The sequence below is a fragment of the Cottoperca gobio genome, chromosome 6 (assembly GCF_900634415.1).
Source record: "Cottoperca gobio chromosome 6, fCotGob3.1, whole genome shotgun sequence".
NCBI classification, from domain to species: Eukaryota; Metazoa; Chordata; class Actinopteri; order Perciformes; family Bovichtidae; genus Cottoperca; species Cottoperca gobio.
The window spans coordinates 1235804-1260803 of record NC_041360.1 but is presented as its reverse complement, the minus strand read 5'-3'; the positions used below and the strand labels follow the sequence as shown (position 1 = coordinate 1260803).

The 25000-nt window shown below is 41.5% G+C and overlaps 1 protein-coding gene and 1 long non-coding RNA gene across 3 annotated transcripts in view; both read right to left on the bottom strand.

The window, feature by feature from the left end:
• Window positions 1-13879, bottom strand: part of cmip (c-Maf inducing protein) — a 48192-nt gene extending 34313 nt beyond the window's left edge. For both annotated transcript variants that reach the window (XM_029433005.1, XM_029433006.1), the window contains exon 1: window positions 12907-13879. In XM_029433005.1, coding sequence (XP_029288865.1) covers window positions 12907-13236 — 330 coding nt within the window. In that variant the 5' untranslated portion in view covers window positions 13237-13879. The remainder of the gene's footprint in view (window positions 1-12906) is intronic.
• A 4183-nt stretch (window positions 13880-18062) lies between these two features.
• Window positions 18063-23619, bottom strand: LOC115010309 (uncharacterized). Its single transcript, XR_003832440.1, has 3 exons — window positions 23201-23619; window positions 21324-23085; window positions 18063-18110 (listed from the first exon to the last, which is right to left on the bottom strand). It is a non-coding gene; the product is annotated as an uncharacterized LOC115010309 (long non-coding RNA).
• Window positions 23620-25000: the final 1381 nt, after the last annotated feature.

Sequence of the window (25000 nt, the reverse complement as noted above, 5' to 3'; positions counted from 1 at the left end):
TGTGCCTTTTTGATCTGGAGTGTACGTTTGTATAGTTTGAGCATGTCACAGTAAAGGAGGCGCACGTCTGCGTTGCTTGGGTCTCTCTGTTTTTGGTTAGATCATTTTCTAAGTTCTTTTCTTTTTTGTTGGTATTCTTCATCAAACCAATTTATCTCTTGTTGTACCAAATTATAATACCTCCTGAAACTCTCCCTGTTTGAATTGCTGGGTTGTTGATTGAGAACACAAAGATTTCTTTTTAATTTGGGGAGCAGTGGATCTACACCAGGTCTCCTGGAGGATAAGGACGTTTAAGTCTAACATGTCTTAACATGTTTAAGATGTTTAAGTTATTTTTCTGTCCAAACAGAGAAGAATGTATTCCCTGTATGTTCCACACAGAGATAGTGAAAGGAAAGTTCCATGGATGTGGTCGTTGTGGAAATACAAATACAAATACATTTTAAAATGAGATAAACTGAGAAGATACAGTATGTCGAACTGAGTTGCCGTGAGTGAGTGAGTGAGTGAGTGAGTGAGTGAGTGAGTGAGTGAGTGTGTTTGTGTGTGTGACTCTTGAAGAGAAGTCTTAAGAGAAGTTTGGGGCATATGAGACTTGAGGTGTGTGATCCCTCCCAGGTCGGCTGTGGTGAATGGGCTCTTCAGTGCTGCGGTGTAGCTCTGCTGCGCTGGTTGCTGAACTGGGAGGCAGGGCAGGGCTTCACCCTGGCTTCGTTCTAAGGCTACATCCTTAAGTGTCTTAGCAAAGACATTCACAATGTCCTTACGAAGGTGGACGTGGTCATGGAGGCTGTGGATGTTGAGAGTGGGGGATGAGTCAGATGGCCATTGGGCTTAAGAGCACATCCACGGGAGATCTCCACATTTATCCTGGGCATGGTGAGAGGGTGGAAGGATAGTGGAAAGTCCTCTTGGTCAGACTAGCTAAAGGACTAAAGGATTCACAGAACTCAGACTCGGCTAGGAGGCAGATAGTGCCTTCTTTGTTGTTGCTTTGTTGTATGTTGGGTAGCTTTCTCTCAGTTGTTGTTAGCCGCCTACCTGCCTGGTAAGCTTTATTAGCTTGTCCTAGATTCTTCTTCTTTGTTGCCACTTTCTTCTGGTTTTAAATGTTGTTTTCTCTCCAAACTCTTGTTGGTTGTCCTCTGTTATGTAATTTCTAATAAATAAAGAATGCAGATTGCTATGCATGTGCAGGTGTTTGTGTTAAACAGGTACCAGGCTGCTGCTGCTCTGGCAGTGATAACTGTGTGCCTTTATTAGTATTAGCAGTATTTATGTAGTATTAGCAGTTTTTATATCGTATTAGCAGTCATAAACTTAATCAAAAGTCTCTACAGCTGTTAAAGCCAACTGACAGCTGACCGCAGAAATGGACATCATGAGGGAAGTGACACTCGTTTCCATCATCAGTGACGTAACGGCACAGACATGCGCGTTATTTTGTGAAAGAAAAAAAAACAGAGACATCCCATAGTGGCTGTTAGCGGACATTTCTTCCTGTTCCTGTCATCAAGCAAACAATATAACTTCACATCCTGTGTTCTCCCGGTTTCATATTTACCAATAATCACACAACAGTTGTCACGACACAGAAGGACATTCAGCAGTGGCCCAGATTTAAAGGATGAGTGGGGTGATATGATAGCTCTGTTTGTTCAAGACCCTCTGTGGGACCAACAGATTGATCACACACAAACTCGTCACATACTCTGTTTAGGGACACACCGCCAAAGTCATAGAAAAACTGCTGGACTCGTTTATGACGTCACCGGGCAATGAAGAGTCACTTCCCTGAATGATAAGCTGCTCTACTTCTCCATTTGTGAGGGAACAAAATTGCTGCTCATAAACTTGAGACGAAAATACATTGTTGACCTGCAGTGCACAGTCATCAAGTCATGCAGGCCTTCACAGAGGAGAGGGTAGAAGCACTTGTGTTGAGTTTGCTGTTTGGTGACTGTGCTCTGTGTTTTACCACTGCTACTTTAGTTCCAGGAAACCTTTCAAACCTTGACTCGATATTAACTTGAAATTAATAAACAGCTCCTACAAATTACAACCATGTCTGTTATCACGATGCAAGTCTGCATGAGACTGTATGTCACATGACAGGATGCATTTTGGGTTTCAGTTCCAGAACCGTTACAGCCGTAGTCAAGTCACACAATATTGTTCAAGCAACTTCTCAATTTAAATCTCATTTCCATGGATGGATTAACCCACTAAAGGGGTTCAAACTTGAATCTGGGGCCCCCCACAATATTAATGATTTTGTTAAAACGCAATTTATTTAGAAAAACACACCATTACACAGGGTTCCTCTGCAAGACATGTAAAACACAGGACCCACCCATGAGAGTTTGTGACACTAGTAGTACTTTAAAGCAATGTTTTTTAAGAATCGCTCCTTGTTTTTTGTGCACACGCTCAAGGACCCGGGTTACACGACAGACCCAGGCAAAGGTTTCATGCTGTTCCATTGATCAGCAGTTGGTGGCGGTAATGTGCCAAGAACTATAGCACTGCGCAAACAAAGGCAATGAAGAGAAAGACTATGAGCTAGCAAACATAGATAAGATCCCACAACGGAGAATTCGTAATGGATGTAAACAATGTTTCAAATTCTTCCAATAATCGGTTTGACACATTGGAGGTTGCACTTCCAGCCTTGCTCATATCACTGCACATTGAATACATTTATGTCTTAGTCATTTTGGTCAATAGACAAATACATTTTTAAAAAGGCAATACGAAGACATCTCTTTAGGACAGGGGTCGGGAACCTTTTTGGCTGGGAGAGCCATAAAAGCCAAATATTTTTAAATGTATTTCCTTGAGAGCCATATATTTAATAAAATCACGTCTCCGAGTACTAAAAGCGCTATCAGTGCACCATTGTCTGTGCGCCCCCCCCCCACCACTGATGTTTTAAAATGTATATTCACAACTCACTTTTCACATTGAACAGGTGCTCTTTTATTAAATAAACTAAACGTTTATGTTATTTATATAATTTATGTGCACGTTTCTGTGTCTACTGCACGGGTGTCAAACTCAAGGCCACAATTATATCCGGCCGCAAGTAAATATCATATGTCTGTCATAACTGGCCCGCCGGTTTTGGTAATTAAATCAATGCATGGCACAACCATGGGGAAATACATTTTTGAGGACATATCTAAATGTGTGCAAAATGAAACTGCCCCGGGACAAACTGACGGGACTAACGACAGATGGAGCGCCTTAGATGCGCGGTGAAAGATGCGGCTGACGGTGTATCACTGCATCATACACCAGGAAGTGCTGTGCTGTAAAGCTCTGGAAATGGAACATGTAATAAGCACTGTGACACAGATACGAAATTTGAGGAGATACATTCTGAACATGGCGGTGCGATGGCTGAGTCGAGGGAAAGTGCTGAATAGATTTTTCGAGTTGCGTGAGGAAATCTGCCAGTTTTAAGAAAGCAAAGGGAAAGACACCACAGATCTCTGGGACGATGTGAGCTGGCCTTTTTGTGCGACACAATGAAGCATCTCACTGTTAAACCTCCAGCTTCAGGACCATGTGATCACGGACATGTATGATGCAGTGAGAGCGTTCCAAGTCGAGCTGCCTGTGGGAGACTACAGCAGGAAACTTTGGTCACTACGTGTTTCCAAACACCATCTCCACCGCCTGCTTCCCACCATCTTCCCGACTGCGCATTCTGCTGATAAACTGAGCGCATTTGTCGACTTTACAGCTCAGAAATGGCTGCTCAGTATTCCTTTTGCAGTTGAGGTGGAAACAGCACCTGTGAACATTCAAATGGAGCTGATTGACCTCCAGTGTAACGACACACTCAAGGCAAAGTATGACTCTGTGGGCGCTGCACAGTTTCCAAGCTTCATGTCCAGAAACGATGCCTCAACCTTCATGCCACTCAGATGCTTTGCATGTTTGGAAGCACATACCTGTGTGAGCAGCTTTTCTCTGTGATGAAGATGAACAAAAACCCACACAGGAGTCGTCTCACTGATGCACACCTTCACTCACTGAGGGTTTCCACAGAACCCCAAACATTAAACTGGCAGCTAAGAAAAGCTTCCAAACATCTGGCTCTGACACATGTGAATGATCTGAGAATCTGAGAATATAGCCTACCTAAATATGCTCCATATCTTTTTGGACTTTAACCAATATGTCTATCCTGTTCAATAAATGTGGACCGTGTTTGGCCCTAGACGTAGTCCCAGTTTTTAATTTTGGCCATCTCTGTGATTGAGTTTGACTCAAACTCAATCACAAAAAATGTTTGACACACCTGCTCTACTGCTTGCTTTGCGCAGTTTCTCCTGGCGAAGGGCAGGGCTCCGCCCCCTACACACACACGCACACACAGTTTGATCCACAACAAAAAACACACAAACAACACGCACACACAAGAACCTTGCAAATGCAGTTCTGATTATCAAGGGAGGTTAAATAGACCTACAAACGTGTGCTGCAGTGAGCCAGTTATTCCCTGTAGTGGAATGTCAACACTCAGTATTGTGACACAGACAACCACACACACACACACACACACATTAACATCACGAAGAGAATCAGTGGAGTGAACACACCTAAATATATTCCTATTCACAGTTATTTAAATAAAAACGGAGTGAGCAAATGTTTTAGCACATAGCTCAAGTTCATATAAAACTGTATGTAAAATCTCAAAGTGGTTCACACCAGTCAATCTGCACTGATATGGAACAACAGGGGGATACTGAGGAGTAACTCCAAAACTGTTTTGCATTGGTCTGCTTGTGCACGTCATTCCATTTGTGCAAACTGATAATGTTCATTTTGCATTTTAACAATCAAAGTTTGACTGGAGTTCAGGGACACTCTTAAATGTACGTTCCTTCTTCACATTTAACACACAGTTTAAGAGTGTGCCTAATACAAAGAAAGAGAAACTTTAGGAAAGTATATATATTTTTTTTAATTAGAGTCTGATTTTGTCAGTCTGACATTTACAAGGTGACTCCTTCAGGTTAGGCCACAGTTTCACATCTCACGGTGCTCTGGCAAGGCCACAGATGAATGAGTTTAAGACATTATTTCAAGTAGGTTGGACAATAAATCAACGACAGTTCAACACGAGCCCTTTTCAACAACTCATCTGTTTTTCATTCACTAATTAATTGTAGTCAGTTCTACTTTGCCATCAATTAACACATCTCTAGGAAGTGTTGTTTCATTGAGAGTGGCTTAACAGAGGTCTAAAAATAAAAATAAACAGCAATGAAGAAATATAACAACTATTCTAAATAGTTGCTAAAGCTGTTGGGTTTAAAGAAGGGCGTGTCCTATCATCATCTTAACCTCCCTATACTGGGAGGCAGAGCTGAATCTTTGAACTGAAAACAGGGTCACTGCTAATGACTAATATTGAAGCCTCCACCAAAGGTAATGACAGACTATTTTAAAAGACAGCCAATGAGAAGAGAGTAATGTTGACTTCATGTCTTAGTTTTAATGTGTCACATAAGATAAACTGTGGGTTCATATAATCTTGTTTCGGTTCCCACACAACGCTGCTGGGTGAATATAATTGAACCTCTCCTGTCTCATCCAGCCTCTCATTACTAACTCAACTCTTCCTCCACCCTGCTTTCACTATGTCTTTTTATTTTACCTACAGAAATCCCTCATCATTTTCTTCTTTTGACAAAGTTTTGTTGGATTAATAAGGTCATCTGTGGAATCCCTGACCCCTGTCTGAATGCCAAAAGCCTGTTTCATGATATTTGTAGGTTTTTGTCAGCATAAGCGCTTGTTCTCATCTTTGAACATACCCTTACTGTTGACTGTGGTCCTGGACAACCTCCTGTTGTAAATTTAAAACTTCAACTTTATTTTATATTTGAAAAGAATCAGGGTAACCTGCAGTTTTAGGTTCATATTTAACAGATAGGTATGTCAGTGTTAACAAGCAGCCATCACAACATTTATATTAACTAACATACAGCATCATATTTGATTTGTGCCACTGTGTGTTATCTTGCTACCATAACACACACAGCTGTTCATAAATCTATGCTAAATCACTAAATCATACTAGTAGGCATAGTGCAATCAAGTTTCATAGCACTCAGCTATAGAAGGGTTGTGTGTCACATTGCTTTGCTGAATGTGGCTTTTTTTCATTATGGTTAAAAACAACAGTTTCCCTGAAAGTCTTCATTCAGTGTGGAGAGTTGCTCTTGCAATCTCTCGTTTGGTTTCTCTGTTTTCTTTCACATTATCCATCACTCGCAGACACACATAACAAGGCAGAATAAGTGGAACGAGTCCAATTCCAATCTATTCTAAATATCATAAATCAATATGGCGGAGAGCGCCATCATTCATGACTAACTCAAATCTTTGCCAAATGGCTGCATTGTTCAAACAAAACTGGGAGGATCCAGTATTTGAATATGAACATGTACTACAGCCTGTCCTGGAGGCCTGCCCAGAGCCTTTCAAAACATTTGGTGTGTGTGCGTGTGTGTGTGAGCTCATAGGTTGTAGTCACTGCATGTCATTTCTCTTCCCTTTATTTTGCATTAAAACAATACCACCAACAAGGTCTGGCAGCCCAATGATCTTGTGCTGCTTCTGCCTTGAGGAGCACACGCACACACTTCTGAGAGGCTTTCTCTTATACATGCATGTCCACACATTGCAGTTTCCACAGAGTAAACTCTAATTTAACTTTAAGAGACAATCCAACGGACATTTTAGGATTCAGTCTTGCAGTTCAAGAGTGTATGTGTCCTCTGCCTTTGGACAGCCTGTAACCAATCACATTGTTCTGTTTAGGCCCAGTTTAGAAATGGCTGAGATTAGGATTAGGTCCGTTGTTTGGGATTGAGGCCTATTTAAAGAGAACAAAGATGTACAATGTATCCAGGCCGTCGTTAGTACCGAGTGCTTGAAGTGAGACTGAATTCTGAGAAAGAAATGAACACATTTTTCCATTTAAAACAGTCATACTTGGTTGGGTTTGACCACTAGTTTATGGTGGCTAATGTGAGCTAATGTTAGCAAACTTCAGATACATATTGCTGTGTAATAAACATTTTTTTGGCCAATTAGGTTCCGTTACTCTCAACTTGTGCTACTGTTATATTATACTTGAGCTTGTATCATTTGTGGCTTCATGTTCCTGTTGTGGCCAAGTGTTCAAACATACAGAGTCCCACTTGAATTTAAATACTCAGCTCCGATTAGACGGTTCGGATGTTGCCACTATACTGGCACATGACAAAGTACTTAGTTTCCTGCTGCTGTTAAACTTGCATACACAATAGATTCTAGCTTGGCAGCATGATGATCATTAGTTTCTATGATCAGTTTAAACTCACCGTAAATGAACCCTAAACATTTAGTTTAAGGTTCCTTTGTGCATTTGGTTGTTGCACCTCCCACGCCACAAATAAGACTTTAAGAAGGCCAGTTCACTAATCAAACACATAAATAACCTCTCTTTTGTGTCAGATTATTCTACTGCCAAATACAATTTTAGATGTGGTATTTGATTAATCTTTGCAATTCAAACACACACAAGATAATGAAAGTAAAACACTGAGGATAACACTAACCCTTTGAAAAAGTGGCATTATTAAAATAGATGGGACGTGAGCAGAAGACACTCAAGCCTACCTATGCTCTCTAAGTCTCTCTCTCTCTCTCTCTCTCTCTCTCTCTCTCTCTCTCTCTCTCTCTCTCTCTCTCTCTCTCTCTCTCTCTCTCTCTCTCTCTCTCTCTCTCTCTCTCTCTCTCTCTCTCTCTCTCTCTCTCTCTCTCTCTCTCTCTCTCAGGATTCATGAGGTTTTTGTTGCTGACTGTACTGAAACTCTCTTGGCAGCCATGCTCACTTTCACAAAGCCCTTTTCTCCAATCATCCCAATTATTTGCTGTGCGTTGGATGTTGTTGGAGACTCAGAGTCAACGCTCTTTGCCTCCTTGTTGCAAGAAGTCTCTCTATAAGAGAGCAAATTGGTCAGCATTGTTCTTCTGCCCACATAACTGCGCTGTTCCAAACCGAGCACAACAACCCCACTCAGGAAATGCACATTCATGGTTCAAACCCTCATAGTTAAGCCTTTACAGAGCGAAGAATATGTGACATCGTCGACAAGCCAACTCGCAAACACATGATCACTGTATACGGGGTGTCACCATCCGCACACAAACACACAAGTCAAAAGAACCTGTGGATAAATCAGCCACATGACTTGAGTCTAAAACAAAAATAATTAGCATTAGCATCATGATTTCTACCACTGGGGTCTACACAGTTCCAGTTTCCTGCCATAAATACAAAGCAGACTGCGTTTCACTAAAGGACAGTTTGTGATAAATGACACCGTTTTGACAACATTTACATTAGTTTCTTGGGCTTATATGATCATTTATGACAGCCAGTTCCCGGCAGTCAGTCACTGTTAGCATTTGGCTCTTTGAAGCAAGAACAATAAAACACCTACTATAAGCACAGGGGACCCTTGGAAAGACACTAATTGAAAAGGACTATAAAGTAGCATTAGGCAACACAAGTTCAGTTTACAGAAGGTCTTTGAACTCCTCAAATACACAGTGGTTTGAGAAAAACTAATCTTAACTCAATGCCAATTTACTAGCTGATTCTGGAGCTTTTAACCACAAGATTCACTTGAACAAGCTAATAAGGAAACTTTGAGTATAGATTTTCTTTGGTCAAACTACTGTCTCTGAGGTCAAGAATGAACTTTTATGCTTAAGCACATTGGACAGGTCTGCAAATGTTAAATTGTGGATTTTTATCAATGTTTTCTTAAATTCTCACTTTCTACACTATCTGTGCATGACAACAACAGTGTGGTTTAGTTGTGTACGACTTACTTAATTAGGACATAAGGGCTATCAAACAGTATATTACTACAGCTTTCAGTTCTGTTTATGCAGCCATCTTGGATTTTGTGGTCAGAGTTCTTGAAGTTCCTCCGACTTCAAAAATCCAACTTCCCAGTTCAAATTGAAGGCCCCATTACTACACCTTCTACATTAATGCCATACTACTTTTTGCATTGGTACTGAATGTTAGCATTGGACCTAACTGTGAGCTGCAGAGTCCTCTCATAATTCCTCGAGAGTACAGGCCTGGAAATCAACAGTTACATTATAAAGTGGGAATATTTTCATATGAAGAAATATTTACGCTCAGTGGCCCCTTAAATAGGTTAACCTGTACAATCTAATGCAATCCAATACAACAGATCTGCTATAAGTTCTACCTTTAGGGGCTGCATTAGACTGTAAATGTGTACCAAATGAAGTGCTCACTGAATGTATTAAGCTAATTCTTCTACTGATAGAACTCAAAAGGGATTACACTTCCATCCAGTCTATGAAAAGCTTTTACATTAGCTGTTTATAACACTGTCTGGTAGCCATTTCAAGTTTGTTTTGGAGTAAATAGATAGAATAGAAAAAATATACCCTTCATTGTCTGAGTGACGAGAGACCTGGGAAGACCACAGCAATGAATGTTTGAGGCCAAAACCACAAGACAATTTCCATGAATTTTGACTTAAGAGATATAGAAATAGGATTTGCCTATTTCCTGTTCCCACAGAGATGATTTCCTGCTCGTCACTGAGGGCTGCTGTTGACTGGCCAAAGTTCGAAGGCTGTCTCTCTTTCCCACTGCAACCACAATCAATAAAGAATCACTGATATGTAGCGGAGCCCACAGCACATCTGTTAAAACCACATCCAGGAAATGTGATCAGAGAAATACAAAAAGCCCCCAAACAGTAAGTAGTTCATTCACTGGACGTTAATTAGAACTGTGAATTCGTATAAATGAACACAATAGACCTGCATAGGATGATGTGTCGGCATGGCTCTTGCTATGCAACTCAGAGTCTAACATGGGCTATAACAGACATATAAACCACATGAGTTGAGCAATGGCAGAATGGACAGTAACAGTCTAAAGCTGGTCTCAGCTGCACGTTATGTCCGACCGTTCCAAACGCAGATTGAGTGCACATACTGGTCAATTCTTTACAAAAGTGAAACTTGTTAAACATACAGTAGATTTACCGTCACTTCAATCACTGTTAAGGAAGTAGAAGTGCTGAGGGTCGCTTCTTCTGCTTCGCAAGCACCCGCTGCCTACTTGCCTTCCATCTGTGGAAGATCCAGTAGTTGATCTTTTCATCAGTCATCATGTCGTACACAAAGTCCGGTTTTGGTGTCATGCCTTTTACTCACTGTAGCTGTGCTCTTTGGTCCGAATCTATAATACTAAATTATCCTGCCAGAGCACTCCTCAAGGGAACCAGGATACATGATAGAATTTCTCTCCATTGCAAGTTAGAAATGCTCAGGCTCGGGTTCGAAATCTGACCCACGGCCCTTTGCTGCATGTCATCTTCCTATCTCTCCCCTTTCCCTGTCTATCTTACGGCTGTACTAAATAAAGGTAAAAAAGCCAGCAAAAAAAACAGTTTGTGATATTTCTGTTGAAAACCGGCAAAAACCTTGTGTATTGATGTAGAGCGAAATGTAAAGCTCAAAAGTAGTATCACAATGACACAACAGCATGACCATTTATTGCGCCATCTTGCCTTAAAGTATCAGTTGTGAAAACAACGGGACATATAAAAGGGGTCTCTCATAGTAATGAACCTACTGAGAATGATTACCTGAATCTGCAGCTCCTCGGCTTTAAGGATCTTTATGTAACGTTAAAGCTCATTGTTTAGTTGTCCAAAAACTTTACTGCTCTAAAAACCCACTGTACACTAAATGCTCTGGCCTTAACAACCGACAGCCACAGTTAGAGAATAGCAGGTGGACATAGTGGAGCATTTAGAAGCTAAAGAGCCAGACACAGCATTTCTTTCTGGAATTGGTAGAGACCAAAAACAGAGCTAAAAAGAGTAAAAGGTGACATGACTCCAAATGAGTTTTTGTACTGACAAGTTTGGCATATCAACTTAAAAGACACATATAAGGCATAAAAAAAGGTTTATGTCAATGTTGTGTTCACAACTTGCTTCGCTCAGTTATCCCAGCTTTAAATTGTCTCTCTTGTTAGCTGCTAAGAAGAAGTACAATTGATTTGGGAACATTAAAGCTGTCACTCAACACTGTTCATGCTAAAATGCTTCATGCCTAAATTAGTATCCTAGTCATTAGGGCTTATCTGCTAAATCTAAGGTAGTGTGCTCTGATGGTGATGCCAGAAATATAATGTGTGTTAACAAACAGGAACTACAAGCAAGGAATCAGCAATCAGGAAGTTTGATCATAAGCTAGTGTATGCTAATGAGCTAATGCGAAGCTCCAGAGCCAGTGCACTACTGCTACTACTAAATGAAATCTGTCCAGTGGAAGAATGCACCGAAAACAACTAATGTTATTTTACAGTAAACCATGTGGATTCATGTAGCAGTATGGAGTGTTTACTCTGTTATTGTGTCACCAAGAGGAAGCTTTCATGACATTATGTTATCTACCCAAGATTGTTACATGGATTGATTCATAAAATACCCTTTCCGTGCATCATTGACTTATATCCCAATGTTACACCCACAACAACAAGCACATGTACACAAGCAATCAACAACGAACCAGTGTTGCTGAGAAATGAGAGAAATACTAAAGTGTGACCTCCAGTTAGTGATCAGTATGTTAGTACTACTTAATTCAGCTGAATTATTGCGATTCATGGTGGAATTAAAAGGAATAATTCTCCTGTAGACAAGCAGGTAAACCAGGTTCGGGTGCGTTCACCCTCAACTACATCCACAAGGGTTTTCTGCAATAATAACAGTCTCCAAGACATTGCACACTGCAGTAAGCAATTGAGCACACTCCTCTGGCTTGAGTGTGATAGGCAGACATCCAAAAAGCCTAAGAAGGCGTGTTGATAAAACAATGGGCCTGGCTTTGTGGAAAATGTCAGAGGTGTTCATAATAACAGAAGGGGAAATAAAGGCTTTTATTATTTTGGCATTATTATGCTGAATTACTAACAATTACAATTGATTACACAGATTTGACTTCTTTTGTGGATTCTTTTCAGGATGTTTTACCAGGAGCAGAATCCTCCACAGAGGTTTCCTCCTCTCCTCTGATTAAAACAGTGGATCGCCAAATAGATGTAAAGTCTGTCCTCCGTTGTATTTATCACTCTACCATTAATTGACAAACCCATGCATAGTAATATTTATGATGTAGGCCTGTTGGCATTAGACTGAAGATGGCACATTATCTTAGCATCCTTCCTCTCTGTTCTGCAATCCATCCATAAGACATGCAGGAAGCAGCAACAACAGGTTTGTTGAGGATTCAGGTTGCTGCAGCAGGGGAGTTCAACTGGTTTCATGTCACACACATAACAGGTCCCTTTGACCCCCTGCTGATGGCTTTTATTTCCAGGGACTAATAGGAGAAGATCTTTGTTGTTTAATAATTTAGATTAAGAGTTTAAACCATTTTAAAAGCCCCCTGGAGCCAAACAATGATCAATAAGAGAGACATATACACAAATGTATACACACTACAGGAAATTCCACCTGTGCGTCCCCTGGTCACAGGTACAGTGGAAATGTGTTGCACAGGTCATTGATGGAGAGGAGGAGATGTGGGGATAGAGGGGTGCAGGCCACAGCGTTACCGATCAGCACCAGAACGGGTCATGAAAGCAGTGACACGCTGCCTTCTTGTAAACTGCGTCAACAACAGACTGTGCGTAATCTCGGTGCGAGTGTGCTACGTCCAGACAAGAAAAGACAAACACCAAAGTTGCCTTTGGAATGTGAAACACACACACAGACACACAGACACACAGACACACACACAGAGAGCTATAAAGCAACTCACGGTGGCCGAGGTCAGACTGCTGTCTGTCAGCGTGAGGTGGTGCGGCTCCCATCTCCGCAGGTACTTGGAGGTAAGGATCTTGCTGAGGAAGGTGCGGGGGTGCTTGACCACGCATACCTGGATGTCCCCCTCGTGCAGCAGCTTGTATCGCATCCCGCTGCTGCTGCAGTGGTGCAGGGACCTCTTACACGGCCCTGCGCTCAGCTTGGTGTTATTATTCCCCTCCGACATCTCCCCCAGCAGAGGCTTGTTCTCCTCGCACTGATAAAACTGGTTGTTGTGCAGCTCGTTGGCCCCGCCGCCGCCGCCGTTGCCGCTGTTGAAATCCATAGTTCAGTAATCCAACCGTTTATTGTTTCCAAATGTTACTCTCGGGGAGGGGAGGGTGAACCCGTCGAAACGATACAAGAATCCTTCACGTTTATACAAAATAGAAATAGATAAGGTCGTTCGGATCGAGCTGGAGGGGGGTACCTACCTACCAACCGCTATAACACGACCTGAGTTGCTGTAGACGCGGCCAAGACAGGCGCAGAAATGCCACAAACAGCGTTTTATGGCAGGATATCTAGACCGGGCAAGGTTTTTATGATACAGTGCAAATAATCCACAGTTTTCCTCCCGCACAATGCCCCATAAATTGTCTCCTCGGTGCGTGCCTCTCCTCTACCACCCCCCCCCCCCCACCACCAACGAGCTATTCAATATGTTAGGGCCATGGCCTTATCCATTATGTCCGCCCCAGTGCCAAACAGAATAATCCACAGCGAGGAACGCATGGGAATGAAGCGAAAACAGAGGAAATATCCAATGGCGGCGGCTCTGGGCTCCTCCGTAAGGGTTTTGTGGTCATTACAGGCTCACTGGCACGGTTTCCTTTTATTCAGTCTTTTCCCCTATCTTGGTGTAAAGGAGCCAGCACTCTCCGGCAGCGCCGTGCCGATTGGTTCCTGCTCGTTCATGTGATACCGGACTGACGTCAATGGGGAGGCGAGCGGATGAGCCGTGTGTCTTTTGCCTTGACTGTCTGCCGAGGGCGCACGCTCACCCCACCCCCTACCCCTCCTTCTCCACCTCACCTCCTCCTCCCCCCCCCCCCCCCCCCCCCCCCCCCCCCCCCTGCGCACAAAAAACATGGAGGAGGGCGCTGGGACTTCAAGCGAATCTACCTCTTTTTTTCTTGTCACTGGAAATGATGCAGCTTGTCGACATCCACATAATTTTACAGTGAAGGGAGGCAGAGCAGAAGAGTATTGAAGGCGTTGATGCTTCGATATGTGGGTGAGTTTATTAGGAAGCGGGACGTGATGTCACTCGGGTAGAGTTGACTAACATTAAGAGCTGATATAAACCTGCATGACTTGTCATTTACGTTATGCATCATTATAGGCTATGAGTATTAGATTAGGCAAGATATTAAAACTAAATATTTCTTTGAAGAAAAAATAATGATTCATAGATTGACGATTCTTTAATAAGCACAAAGTAATTATTCTTATAATTTACCCTACTTTTTTCATTCACTACTACAACACTATGTCATGTAGTGTATTTAGAATGACTGATGTCATGTGTCCCCAAAACTGTTTATAGCCTACTTATAGTGTGTAGATTGTACCAAAGTGAAGGTCTACTGGAGGTTTGACAGCCTTCTCCACATCATAACATTATTGGGAAGAATGCTAAAGCTTTTATTTACTTATTGTTGTTTGTTTAAATTTAGTCAAATTTAAACATATTAAGTCTAACCATACTGGAATACGCTTATACAGTATTCCATTACATGTGAATTGTAATTGGACAATGTAAACTCCACGCAGGTGTTCATATAATAAGTTGAATGGATGTGTCTTTACATTGTCTTTTTATGCAACTGAGCTGTGTCTAAAATGTTCTTCACACTCTGTCTGAAAACACGTTTAGGATGATTTTAGAGGAATTATTTGAACCCTTGACCTCTCCTCTAGTACCACAATATGTTTGGTCAACATATTCATATTGTAGTTTGTAATGAATATTACAGCCTCTAGGGGCCATTATCTGGCTTTAGTCTAGTCTCGATGATAAATTCCACCAGATCAAGTTTGGACTCAGGTAGGCTGAGTTACGGTACAGGGAGAGAAGCACACCTTGCCACACCTTGGTACGAATTTGTTGTCTTTGTCATGGATACTTCAGCAGGGCGGATGTTGAACAATACAAGGCCCTGAAGTCATGCCTTCCACTTAAATAACCATCCCAACACTCACACTCACGAGCCAATGCTCTTGTTTCCATTTACTCATAATTATAAGCGGGATCAGAAAGTTCCCTTGCTATATTATTAGTCCCATTGGTTTAATGCGTCTCAGGTTGTTGCTTTAAATGGCGTCACTGACTGATAAACAATATTTCATCAGCACTTTTTCAAGAATTTAAATGACATTAAACATTTAAGCTTGTATATCCTTCTGTCAAAAAGGTCAAAAGAAAAGGTAAATAAATAATCTTTTGCTGTGCAAAAAAGCAACGTTTTATCAGAAATCAGCCATCCTTTATTAGTCCCACAACGAGGAAATGTATCTTGTCACAGCAAAAGAACATATGAAGTCAAAAGGCAGTAAACAATAATTAAATATAATAAAAATAATATAAGTACCAAGTGGTTGATAGAAAATAAAGTGAATATTGCCCAAATTATAAAAAGTGAGTGTACAGTGCACAGCAGTGGTGGAACAGTCTGTTCTTGGTGTGGTGGTCTACCTCTCTATCTGTCCATGTTTGTATGTTCTGCTTTGCAGAGAGCTGCTTGTTGGGCCAAACTCCACCGAACAGCGTTAACTTTATCCAAACGCACTCGTCCTTTCAGCTCGTGCAGTTTGACATGTCTTGTGCTGTAATGATGCTTGAGATTATTTTTCATCACCGCAAACGCGTCCGCACAAACTGGCCACAACTGGACACACTGGCCTTTTACTTCCACAAAGAAATCATCGTTCGTCCATTTCTCCTGGAAAGTGACATCCAGCTTTCTCTGTTTTACACTCGCCACGCTGCGTTCACTGACGTCAATGATGGTCTTGTTCAATATGGAAGTTTTTTGACATGATGTGACCATGTGATGACACGTTCCACTCGTGTTATGTTCAAGGACCCTGACCGTGGCCAGGAAAAACGCCCGATTTATTCTATTGCCGTCTAGTTTTTTAGTGGATTTTTTTGCATGCATTTATGAATTACGTCGAGGGCCGGATCAAATGTCCTCCGGGCCCTATACGGCTTTCCACAATCAAAGGGTTAGGGTCAAAGTGTGTGTATGTTTGCCTTTGCGTGTCCCATTGCAACACAATTCCTACTTTGTGTGCGTGCGTGTGTGAGTGTATCCCGAATGGGCATTGCACTAGTTATAGATGTTAATATAATGTTAGATAGTGTAATGTAGATAGATAGATAGATAGATAGATAGATAGATAGATAGATAGATAGATAGATAGATAGATAGAGACTCTATAGAGTCTAGAGTCAACTGCAGCTCAACACCCAGAGACAGTTTCCCACCACAGCTCCACACAGGTGGAGGATCTGACCCACCATCTGACATGGACAGAAGAGCATCTTTGCAATGAGAGGATAATAAGGCTCCAGGCGGTGACCCAGCAAGAAGAACTAGAGAAACAGTTCAAACATGAGAGTAATCTAAAGTACAAAGAGAGGAGAGGAGCTGGAGAAGGTAATGCAGCCCTGCAACCAAACCAACAACCTACAGGATCCCTCTGAACTCCAGAATGGGAAGAGGAAAAATAAGAAAAAGGAGCTTGAGCAGGATGTGGTGGAGCTGACACAGTCTTACAATGACGGCAAACTAAAGATGGCAGGTGAGCAGGAGAAAAACAAGGTCCTTGAAGCAGAGTTTAAAGAGTGGAAATCAGCAGCAGGAAATGGAGGAGGCCATGAAACTTCTTAAGAAAGACGCCATGGAGAAGGAGGTGTGTGATGAGCAGCTAGAGCAGCTGAAACTTCAGCTAAAGGAGAAAACATCCTCCTGCATCCAGCAAACTGCTAAAGTCACAGCAGTGGAGGAGAAAGAGCTAGCTGAGATTCAGAAGGGCCTGGAGATGGAGATCTGTGAGTTGTGTGTGAGGAGTCCCCTTCCTGATCCTCAGACCCTCAAAGTTTATGAAGACGTCCTCAGAGTCTCCTGAGGAGAAACTAAAGAAACCCCTGTGGAAACGAGTCCGCAGCTCTGTGACTCCATCACTCTACAGACGGTGTAAAAAGCAGAGGAAGGACGTGAGGAAGGAGAAGGAGTAGAAAACCAACAATGACTGATGTTTGAACACACAAACAAAACACAACTAGTGTGTCTGTGTGTACTTCTATCCCTAATTAGTTTTTTTTGCATTTAGGGTCTGAATGAGAGGGATGAATCACAATATAATATTGGATGTGGTAAAAACATCAGCTTTATTAGTTAAGTAAAGTGACTGTTTCTAATTACATGCATGCATGGATGCTATATCCCGAATGTAGTATCACACGCATTACCAGGGCTCTTTCTCACCAAAAGATCCAGAAACTAAAATGCTCAATGTGAAAAGATCTTCTGCTAAATGGTTATGTCCATTAAAGGTTAACATGTCCAACCTTCACTTAATCTCCACTGCTGAAAACAGAAACTAACACTCAAACCTCATCATTACCTTGCATCTACATTTTTCTTTCTTTTTATGAAGTTTGATTTCTCTTGTTGCTCATATATTTTTGGAGCAACTGGGTGCTGGTTGTATAATGTATGTGGAAAAGGCCTATTATTGCAACTACTATAACTACTATTAGTTATTATAATCAAGAATAATAGCTCGACTCAAATTTCATTCAAACAATTTGGATTTTACAGTAGTTTATACACTCATGAGTAACTTTAGATGGTCAGTTTATAAAAACAAACAAAAAAAAACCCCATTAACTTTTGGTTTTACTTACTTACTTTAAATGTTGAGATAACGGCTTCTCAGTTTTGTGCCTCCACCCTAATACCCTGGGGGTGATGGATTTCATTTTTGGCACTCGCATCATTGAAAATTTAAAAGTGAAAGAAAATCAACGGCAACATTTTTTTTCTAAGAAGAATTTCAGTTTAATAAAAATTTTTGGGTAAAAAGTATTTGCAAAAAAGTGTCCAAAGAGAAAAGTGCTGTGTGCACCACAATCTAAATTCCATTCACCTTTATTGTATTCAGGTGTTGGCAGTAAATAAAAACGTGGAGATGTGGGAAATTTGCATCCCTTCAATACAAACTAAAAAGTGCACTTCAGGCATGGCTTATATTTCATACACATACGGGACGATATCATTTGCCAAATGCAACTGGATAAAATTCTGCTCGATGACATCGCTTTTTTGAAACTCCCGGAGGAATGAGCGGGAGGAGCGAGGCTTCAGAAATACAGATGAGTGTTAGGGCAGAGCAGCAAGGTGCAACAGTCTGTACTGAATGTAACTGGCAGGAAATAGAGGCAGCTTCCCATCTCAAGGGTCCCGACTCACAACAACCACCTCAGAGGTCCACGTTCCCACTGGGACGTCCTGCAGTTCTCTGAAAGCCTCTTTTTAAAATGTATTTCTAATCACGATCCGCCCATAATCCCCCATCTGCGAGTCCTTCCTGCCGCAACAACACCCAGTCACCAGGCACTGAAGCCAGTATTGTTCTGGAGACAAGTTGGAACACGCCGAGCAGCCCGCCGCAGACTATCTGCTGTTGTGTCAACAGTCAATGAAGGCCAAAGGGGAAAGAAATATGCAGCCAGAGTGTTATGTGTCATAGAGCTAGACTGATGTGCTGATTTGGCAATAATGGAAATTATTTCGTAAAATATCTGACGATAATAAATCCTGCTGGGAATCCATAACAAACATTGTTAAATAGAATTAGTAATGGGTGTATTGAAGATGGGCGTCAATTTAAATTTCATTCTCATGTAAATCACAGCATCTTGATATAATTAAATTATAGACTGTATTGTAGAACCGATCAATACAACACTAATTGTTGTGGGAAGAAAGTCCTTAATCTGAAATGATTAAAAAGAAACATCTTGAGATTCTGTATGAAATATGAATAAATGAAATATCTTTATGTACACAGCCTATGATTTAACTGCGGAGAAAAGAAACATGATATTGTGGATGGACACCATATGCTTTGCTATTCATACCAGTTGTTAATATTTGTTATTCTGCCCTTGTTGTTTGAATTGTTAATGTTTTTTTGTCTTTGCATTAATAGATTGCATTAAAATATTTTTTTTGATTTTTGTTATTCAATTTGTTTTATTTTTTTCCCTTTCTTTATTGATTCATTTATTTTCTCAATATTTTTATTGTACTGTCCTCAGGGGTACTTTGTAAATGATTTTTGATTGTATTGATTGTCAAAAATCCAGCCTGTTTTAAACCTGTGTGCCATCATTAATTAATGCACAAACTGTTTTCATGTATTTAAGCATTTGGTCTGTTCTACATTTTTCATGAGCCTGATCATAGCTTTATGGATAGGTGTGTGATCACTACTACACACACTTAATCTTCATAACAAGAATTGTGTTATATGTACGTCCAGGAGAAACCCGGAACGAGAACACAAACCAGACTCTGGAAGCCTGAGTATTAACAGAGGAGTCGATTCCTAGTTTTTTTTAAAAAAAATTCCGAATGGGCATTGCACTAGTTATAGATGTTAATATAATGTTAGATAGTGTAATGTAGATAGATAGATAGATAGATAGATAGATAGATAGATAGATAGATAGATAGAGACTCTATAGAGTCTAGAGTCAACTGCAGCTCAACACCCAGAGACAGTTTCCCACCACAGCTCCACACAGGTGGAGGATCTGACCCACCATCTGACATGGACAGAAGAGCATCTTTGCAATGAGAGGATAATAAGGCTCCAGGCGGTGACCCAGCAAGAAGAACTAGAGAAACAGTTCAAACATGAGAGTAATCTAAAGTACAAAGAGAGGAGAGGAGCTGGAGAAGGTAATGCAGCCCTGCAACCAAACCAACAACCTACAGGATCCCTCTGAACTCCAGAATGGGAAGAGGAAAAATAAGAAAAAGGAGCTTGAGCAGGATGTGGTGGAGCTGACACAGTCTTACAATGACGGCAAACTAAAGATGGCAGGTGAGCAGGAGAAAAACAAGGTCCTTGAAGCAGAGTTTAAAGAGTGGAAATCAGCAGCAGGAAATGGAGGAGGCCATGAAACTTCTTAAGAAAGACGCCATGGAGAAGGAGGTGTGTGATGAGCAGCTAGAGCAGCTGAAACTTCAGCTAAAGGAGAAAACATCCTCCTGCATCCAGCAAACTGCTAAAGTCACAGCAGTGGAGGAGAAAGAGCTAGCTGAGATTCAGAAGGGCCTGGAGATGGAGATCTGTGAGTTGTGTGTGAGGAGTCCCCTTCCTGATCCTCAGACCCTCAAAGTTTATGAAGACGTCCTCAGAGTCTCCTGAGGAGAAACTAAAGAAACCCCTGTGGAAACGAGTCCGCAGCTCTGTGACTCCATCACTCTACAGACGGTGTAAAAAGCAGAGGAAGGACGTGAGGAAGGAGAAGGAGTAGAAAACCAACAATGACTGATGTTTGAACACACAAACAAAACACAACTAGTGTGTCTGTGTGTACTTCTATCCCTAATTAGTTTTTTTTGCATTTAGGGTCTGAATGAGAGGGATGAATCACAATATAATATTGGATGTGGTAAAAACATCAGCTTTATTAGTTAAGTAAAGTGACTGTTTCTAATTACATGCATGCATGGATGCTATATCCCGAATGTAGTATCACACGCATTACCAGGGCTCTTTCTCACCAAAAGATCCAGAAACTAAAATGCTCAATGTGAAAAGATCTTCTGCTAAATGGTTATGTCCATTAAAGGTTAACATGTCCAACCTTCACTTAATCTCCACTGCTGAAAACAGAAACTAACACTCAAACCTCATCATTACCTTGCATCTACATTTTTCTTTCTTTTTATGAAGTTTGATTTCTCTTGTTGCTCATATATTTTTGGAGCAACTGGGTGCTGGTTGTATAATGTATGTGGAAAAGGCCTATTATTGCAACTACTATAACTACTATTAGTTATTATAATCAAGAATAATAGCTCGACTCAAATTTCATTCAAACAATTTGGATTTTACAGTAGTTTATACACTCATGAGTAACTTTAGATGGTCAGTTTATAAAAACAAACAAAAAAAAAACCCATTAACTTTTGGTTTTACTTACTTACTTTAAATGTTGAGATAACGGCTTCTCAGTTTTGTGCCTCCACCCTAATACCCTGGGGGTGATGGATTTCATTTTTGGCACTCGCATCATTGAAAATTTAAAAGTGAAAGAAAATCAACGGCAACATTTCCATTCACCTTTATTGTATTCAGGTGTTGGCAGTAAATAAAAACGTGGAGATGTGGGAAATTTGCATCCCTTCAATACAAACTAAAAAGTGCACTTCAGGCATGGCTTATATTTCATACACATACGGGACGATATCATTTGCCAAATGCAACTGGATAAAATTCTGCTCGATGACATCGCTTTTTTGAAACTCCCGGAGGAATGAGCGGGAGGAGCGAGGCTTCAGAAATACAGATGAGTGTTAGGGCAGAGCAGCAAGGTGCAACAGTCTGTACTGAATGTAACTGGCAGGAAATAGAGGCAGCTTCCCATCTCAAGGGTCCCGACTCACAACAACCACCTCAGAGGTCCACGTTCCCACTGGGACGTCCTGCAGTTCTCTGAAAGCCTCTTTTTAAAATGTATTTCTAATCACGATCCGCCCATAATCCCCCATCTGCGAGTCCTTCCTGCCGCAACAACACCCAGTCACCAGGCACTGAAGCCAGTATTGTTCTGGAGACAAGTTGGAACACGCCGAGCAGCCCGCCGCAGACTATCTGCTGTTGTGTCAACAGTCAATGAAGGCCAAAGGGGAAAGAAATATGCAGCCAGAGTGTTATGTGTCATAGAGCTAGACTGATGTGCTGATTTGGCAATAATGGAAATTATTTCGTAAAATATCTGACGATAATAAATCCTGCTGGGAATCCATAACAAACATTGTTAAATAGAATTAGTAAATGGGTGTATTGAAGATGGGCGTCAATTTAAATTTCATTCTCATGTAAATCACAGCATCTTGATATAATTAAATTATAGACTGTATTGTAGAACCGATCAATACAACACTAATTGTTGTGGGAAGAAAGTCCTTAATCTGAAATGATTAAAAAGAAACATCTTGAGATTCTGTATGAAATATGAATAAATGAAATATCTTTATGTACACAGCCTATGATTTAACTGCGGAGAAAAGAAACATGATATTGTGGATGGACACCATATGCTTTGCTATTCATACCAGTTGTTAATATTTGTTATTCTGCCCTTGTTGTTTGAATTGTTAATGTTTTTTTGTCTTTGCATTAATAGATTGCATTAAAATATTTTTTTTGATTTTTGTTATTCAATTTGTTTTATTTTTTTCCCTTTCTTTATTGATTCATTTATTTTCTCAATATTTTTATTGTACTGTCCTCAGGGGTACTTTGTAAATGATTTTTGATTGTATTGATTGTCAAAAATCCAGCCTGTTTTAAACCTGTGTGCCATCATTAATTAATGCACAAACTGTTTTCATGTATTTAAGCATTTGGTCTGTTCTACATTTTCATGAGCCTGATCATAGCTTTATGGATAGGTGTGTGATCACTACTACACACACTTAATCTTCATAACAAGAATTGTGTTATATGTACGTCCAGGAGAAACCCGGAACGAGAACACCAGACTCTGGAAGCTGAGTATGTTTAAATAGTTAATTTAACACGATACTCCACACTAGGCAAGACAGTGAGAGGAAATGGCAGGGCAGGCAGGCAAACAGAGGAGTCGAGCGACAAGGCGAGTAGTGATCCTGGAAAGAGCAAGTTACACGTTACCAAAGAACACAAGGTAAACTCTGGCAGAATATACTGAGCGGCCGAGATCTAGGCCACCGGGGTAGTTGAAACAACAATCTGGCGATGAATGGCTGGAAGACTGGGGTAGATAAACTGTGCTGGGATGAGATGATTGTAGACAGGTGAGCAGATTGGAGTTGAGTTGAGTGGGATCAGCTGCTGAAGGCTTAGGCCACACACACACACACACACACACACACACACACACATACACACACATATTTTTCTGGACTGGAAACAAGGGTGGTTGATATCCCAAAGAACACTCAAATGAGACATACCCATGGCTGCGCCGGAGAGTGAGTTGTGGGCATACTCGATCCAGGGAAGATGACCACTCCATGAGGGATTCTGAGCTCCACGGGCGACTAGGAACTGGGAGGGGCCGAAGCAAACCGGTGGAAGCCTGGTAGGAAGGTTTGCTATGGGCGCAGACCGTGCAGGCAAGCACAAAGGCACAGGAATCGACCTCCATCGAAGACCACCAAAGTGACGCCGAAGCAGGGACAGTGTCTGGTTAACCCCTGGGAGGCAGGCAAATTGAGAGGCATGGACCCACTGAAGAACCTGGGAGTGCACAGAATCGGGAACAAACAGACGGTTATTAGGACCATTACCGGAGGTCAGGTTGAGCATTCCTGATAACTCCCTCTATCTCCCACGTAATGACGCCCACTATGCTGGAAGATGGAACAATAGTATCAGGAGCGGCCAAATCCTGGTCACTAGTCTGGACGGGGTATCAGGTTTAACATTCTTGGAACCTGGACAAAAAGTGTGAAATTTAACCTGCCGAACAACAATGCTCAGCCAATTTAGTCTCTTGGCGGATTGAATGTAAGCCAGGTTCCTGTGATCCGTCCAGATGATGAATGGCTGCTCGGTCCCCTCCAACCAGTGTCTCCACTCCTCCAACACCAGCTTAACTGCGAGTAGTTCCCTGTTGCCGATGTCATAGTTCTGTTCAGCCCCAAACAGGCATCTGGAGAAAAACGCACAAGGATGGAGCTTCTGGTCCGTGGTAGAGCGTTGAGACATAATTGACCCTACTCCGGTGTTGGAAGCATCCACCTCAACGATAGCTGGATCGGGATGAATGAGGACCGGAGCTGACGTAAACCGTCTCCTCAGCTCTATAAACGCAGCCTCAGCCTGAGGAGTCCATGAAAAGAACACTTCCGGGATGTGATTGAGAGGTCCGGCAACCCGGCTGTAGTCCCAAATGAACCGGCGATAGAAGTTGGCAAAACCCAGGTGTAACGAAAGTGATCCCAGTAGCCGTCTGGTCTTAGTCTCCGTTATATTTGTGTAGCTCACAACCATTTTCTTGTTGTTCATATTATGCACAGACGCATGTATTAATTTGTTTAAGGAAGACACTTACCTGTTATCTCCTGTCTCCAACTCCCATGGTCCGCAGCTAAAAGAGTCCCTGTGGAAACAACACATTTGTATTGTTCCGGGAGGGTTCCACAGAGCCGGATAAAATGGAGGGGTGGTAAATGTATGCGTAATAAATCTTGTAGCCTCAGTAGTTTTTTTTACATAATAATTATCGTTTATATTAGTGAATTTATGTCGAATATTTAGAGTTCATGTTTATTATTTCTTGATTTGCCTGTTAACACCCCTGGGTTGGGTACAGCCTAACTGTTAAGACTATATAAGGCTGCTCTTTGGGAACTTGAGGGAGAGTAGGATGGCCTCAAGCATGAATGCAGTCAATTGTGACCACTGGTTTGTGACACTGTATATATATATATATATATATATATATATATATATATATATATATATATATATATATATCTTGTAAATAAATGCCCACGTTTGTGGTTTGCTTGTTCTCCTGCCTCTGCCTCCTTGCTTATGGTCTGGACCGCTCATGGTCAGCCTAACAAGTGGTGTCAGAAGTGGGATTGACCAAGTGAGGAGGAGAGATGAACAAAGGAAAAAAGAACAAACAAAGTGAGCAGCTGATAAGGGGGCCACGGCAGGTGACCCGGGGGACAAGTTGGAGGAGCTGACTGAAATGGTGAGATCGCTCATACTAGCCCAGGCAGCTAGAGACAAGCAGTAGG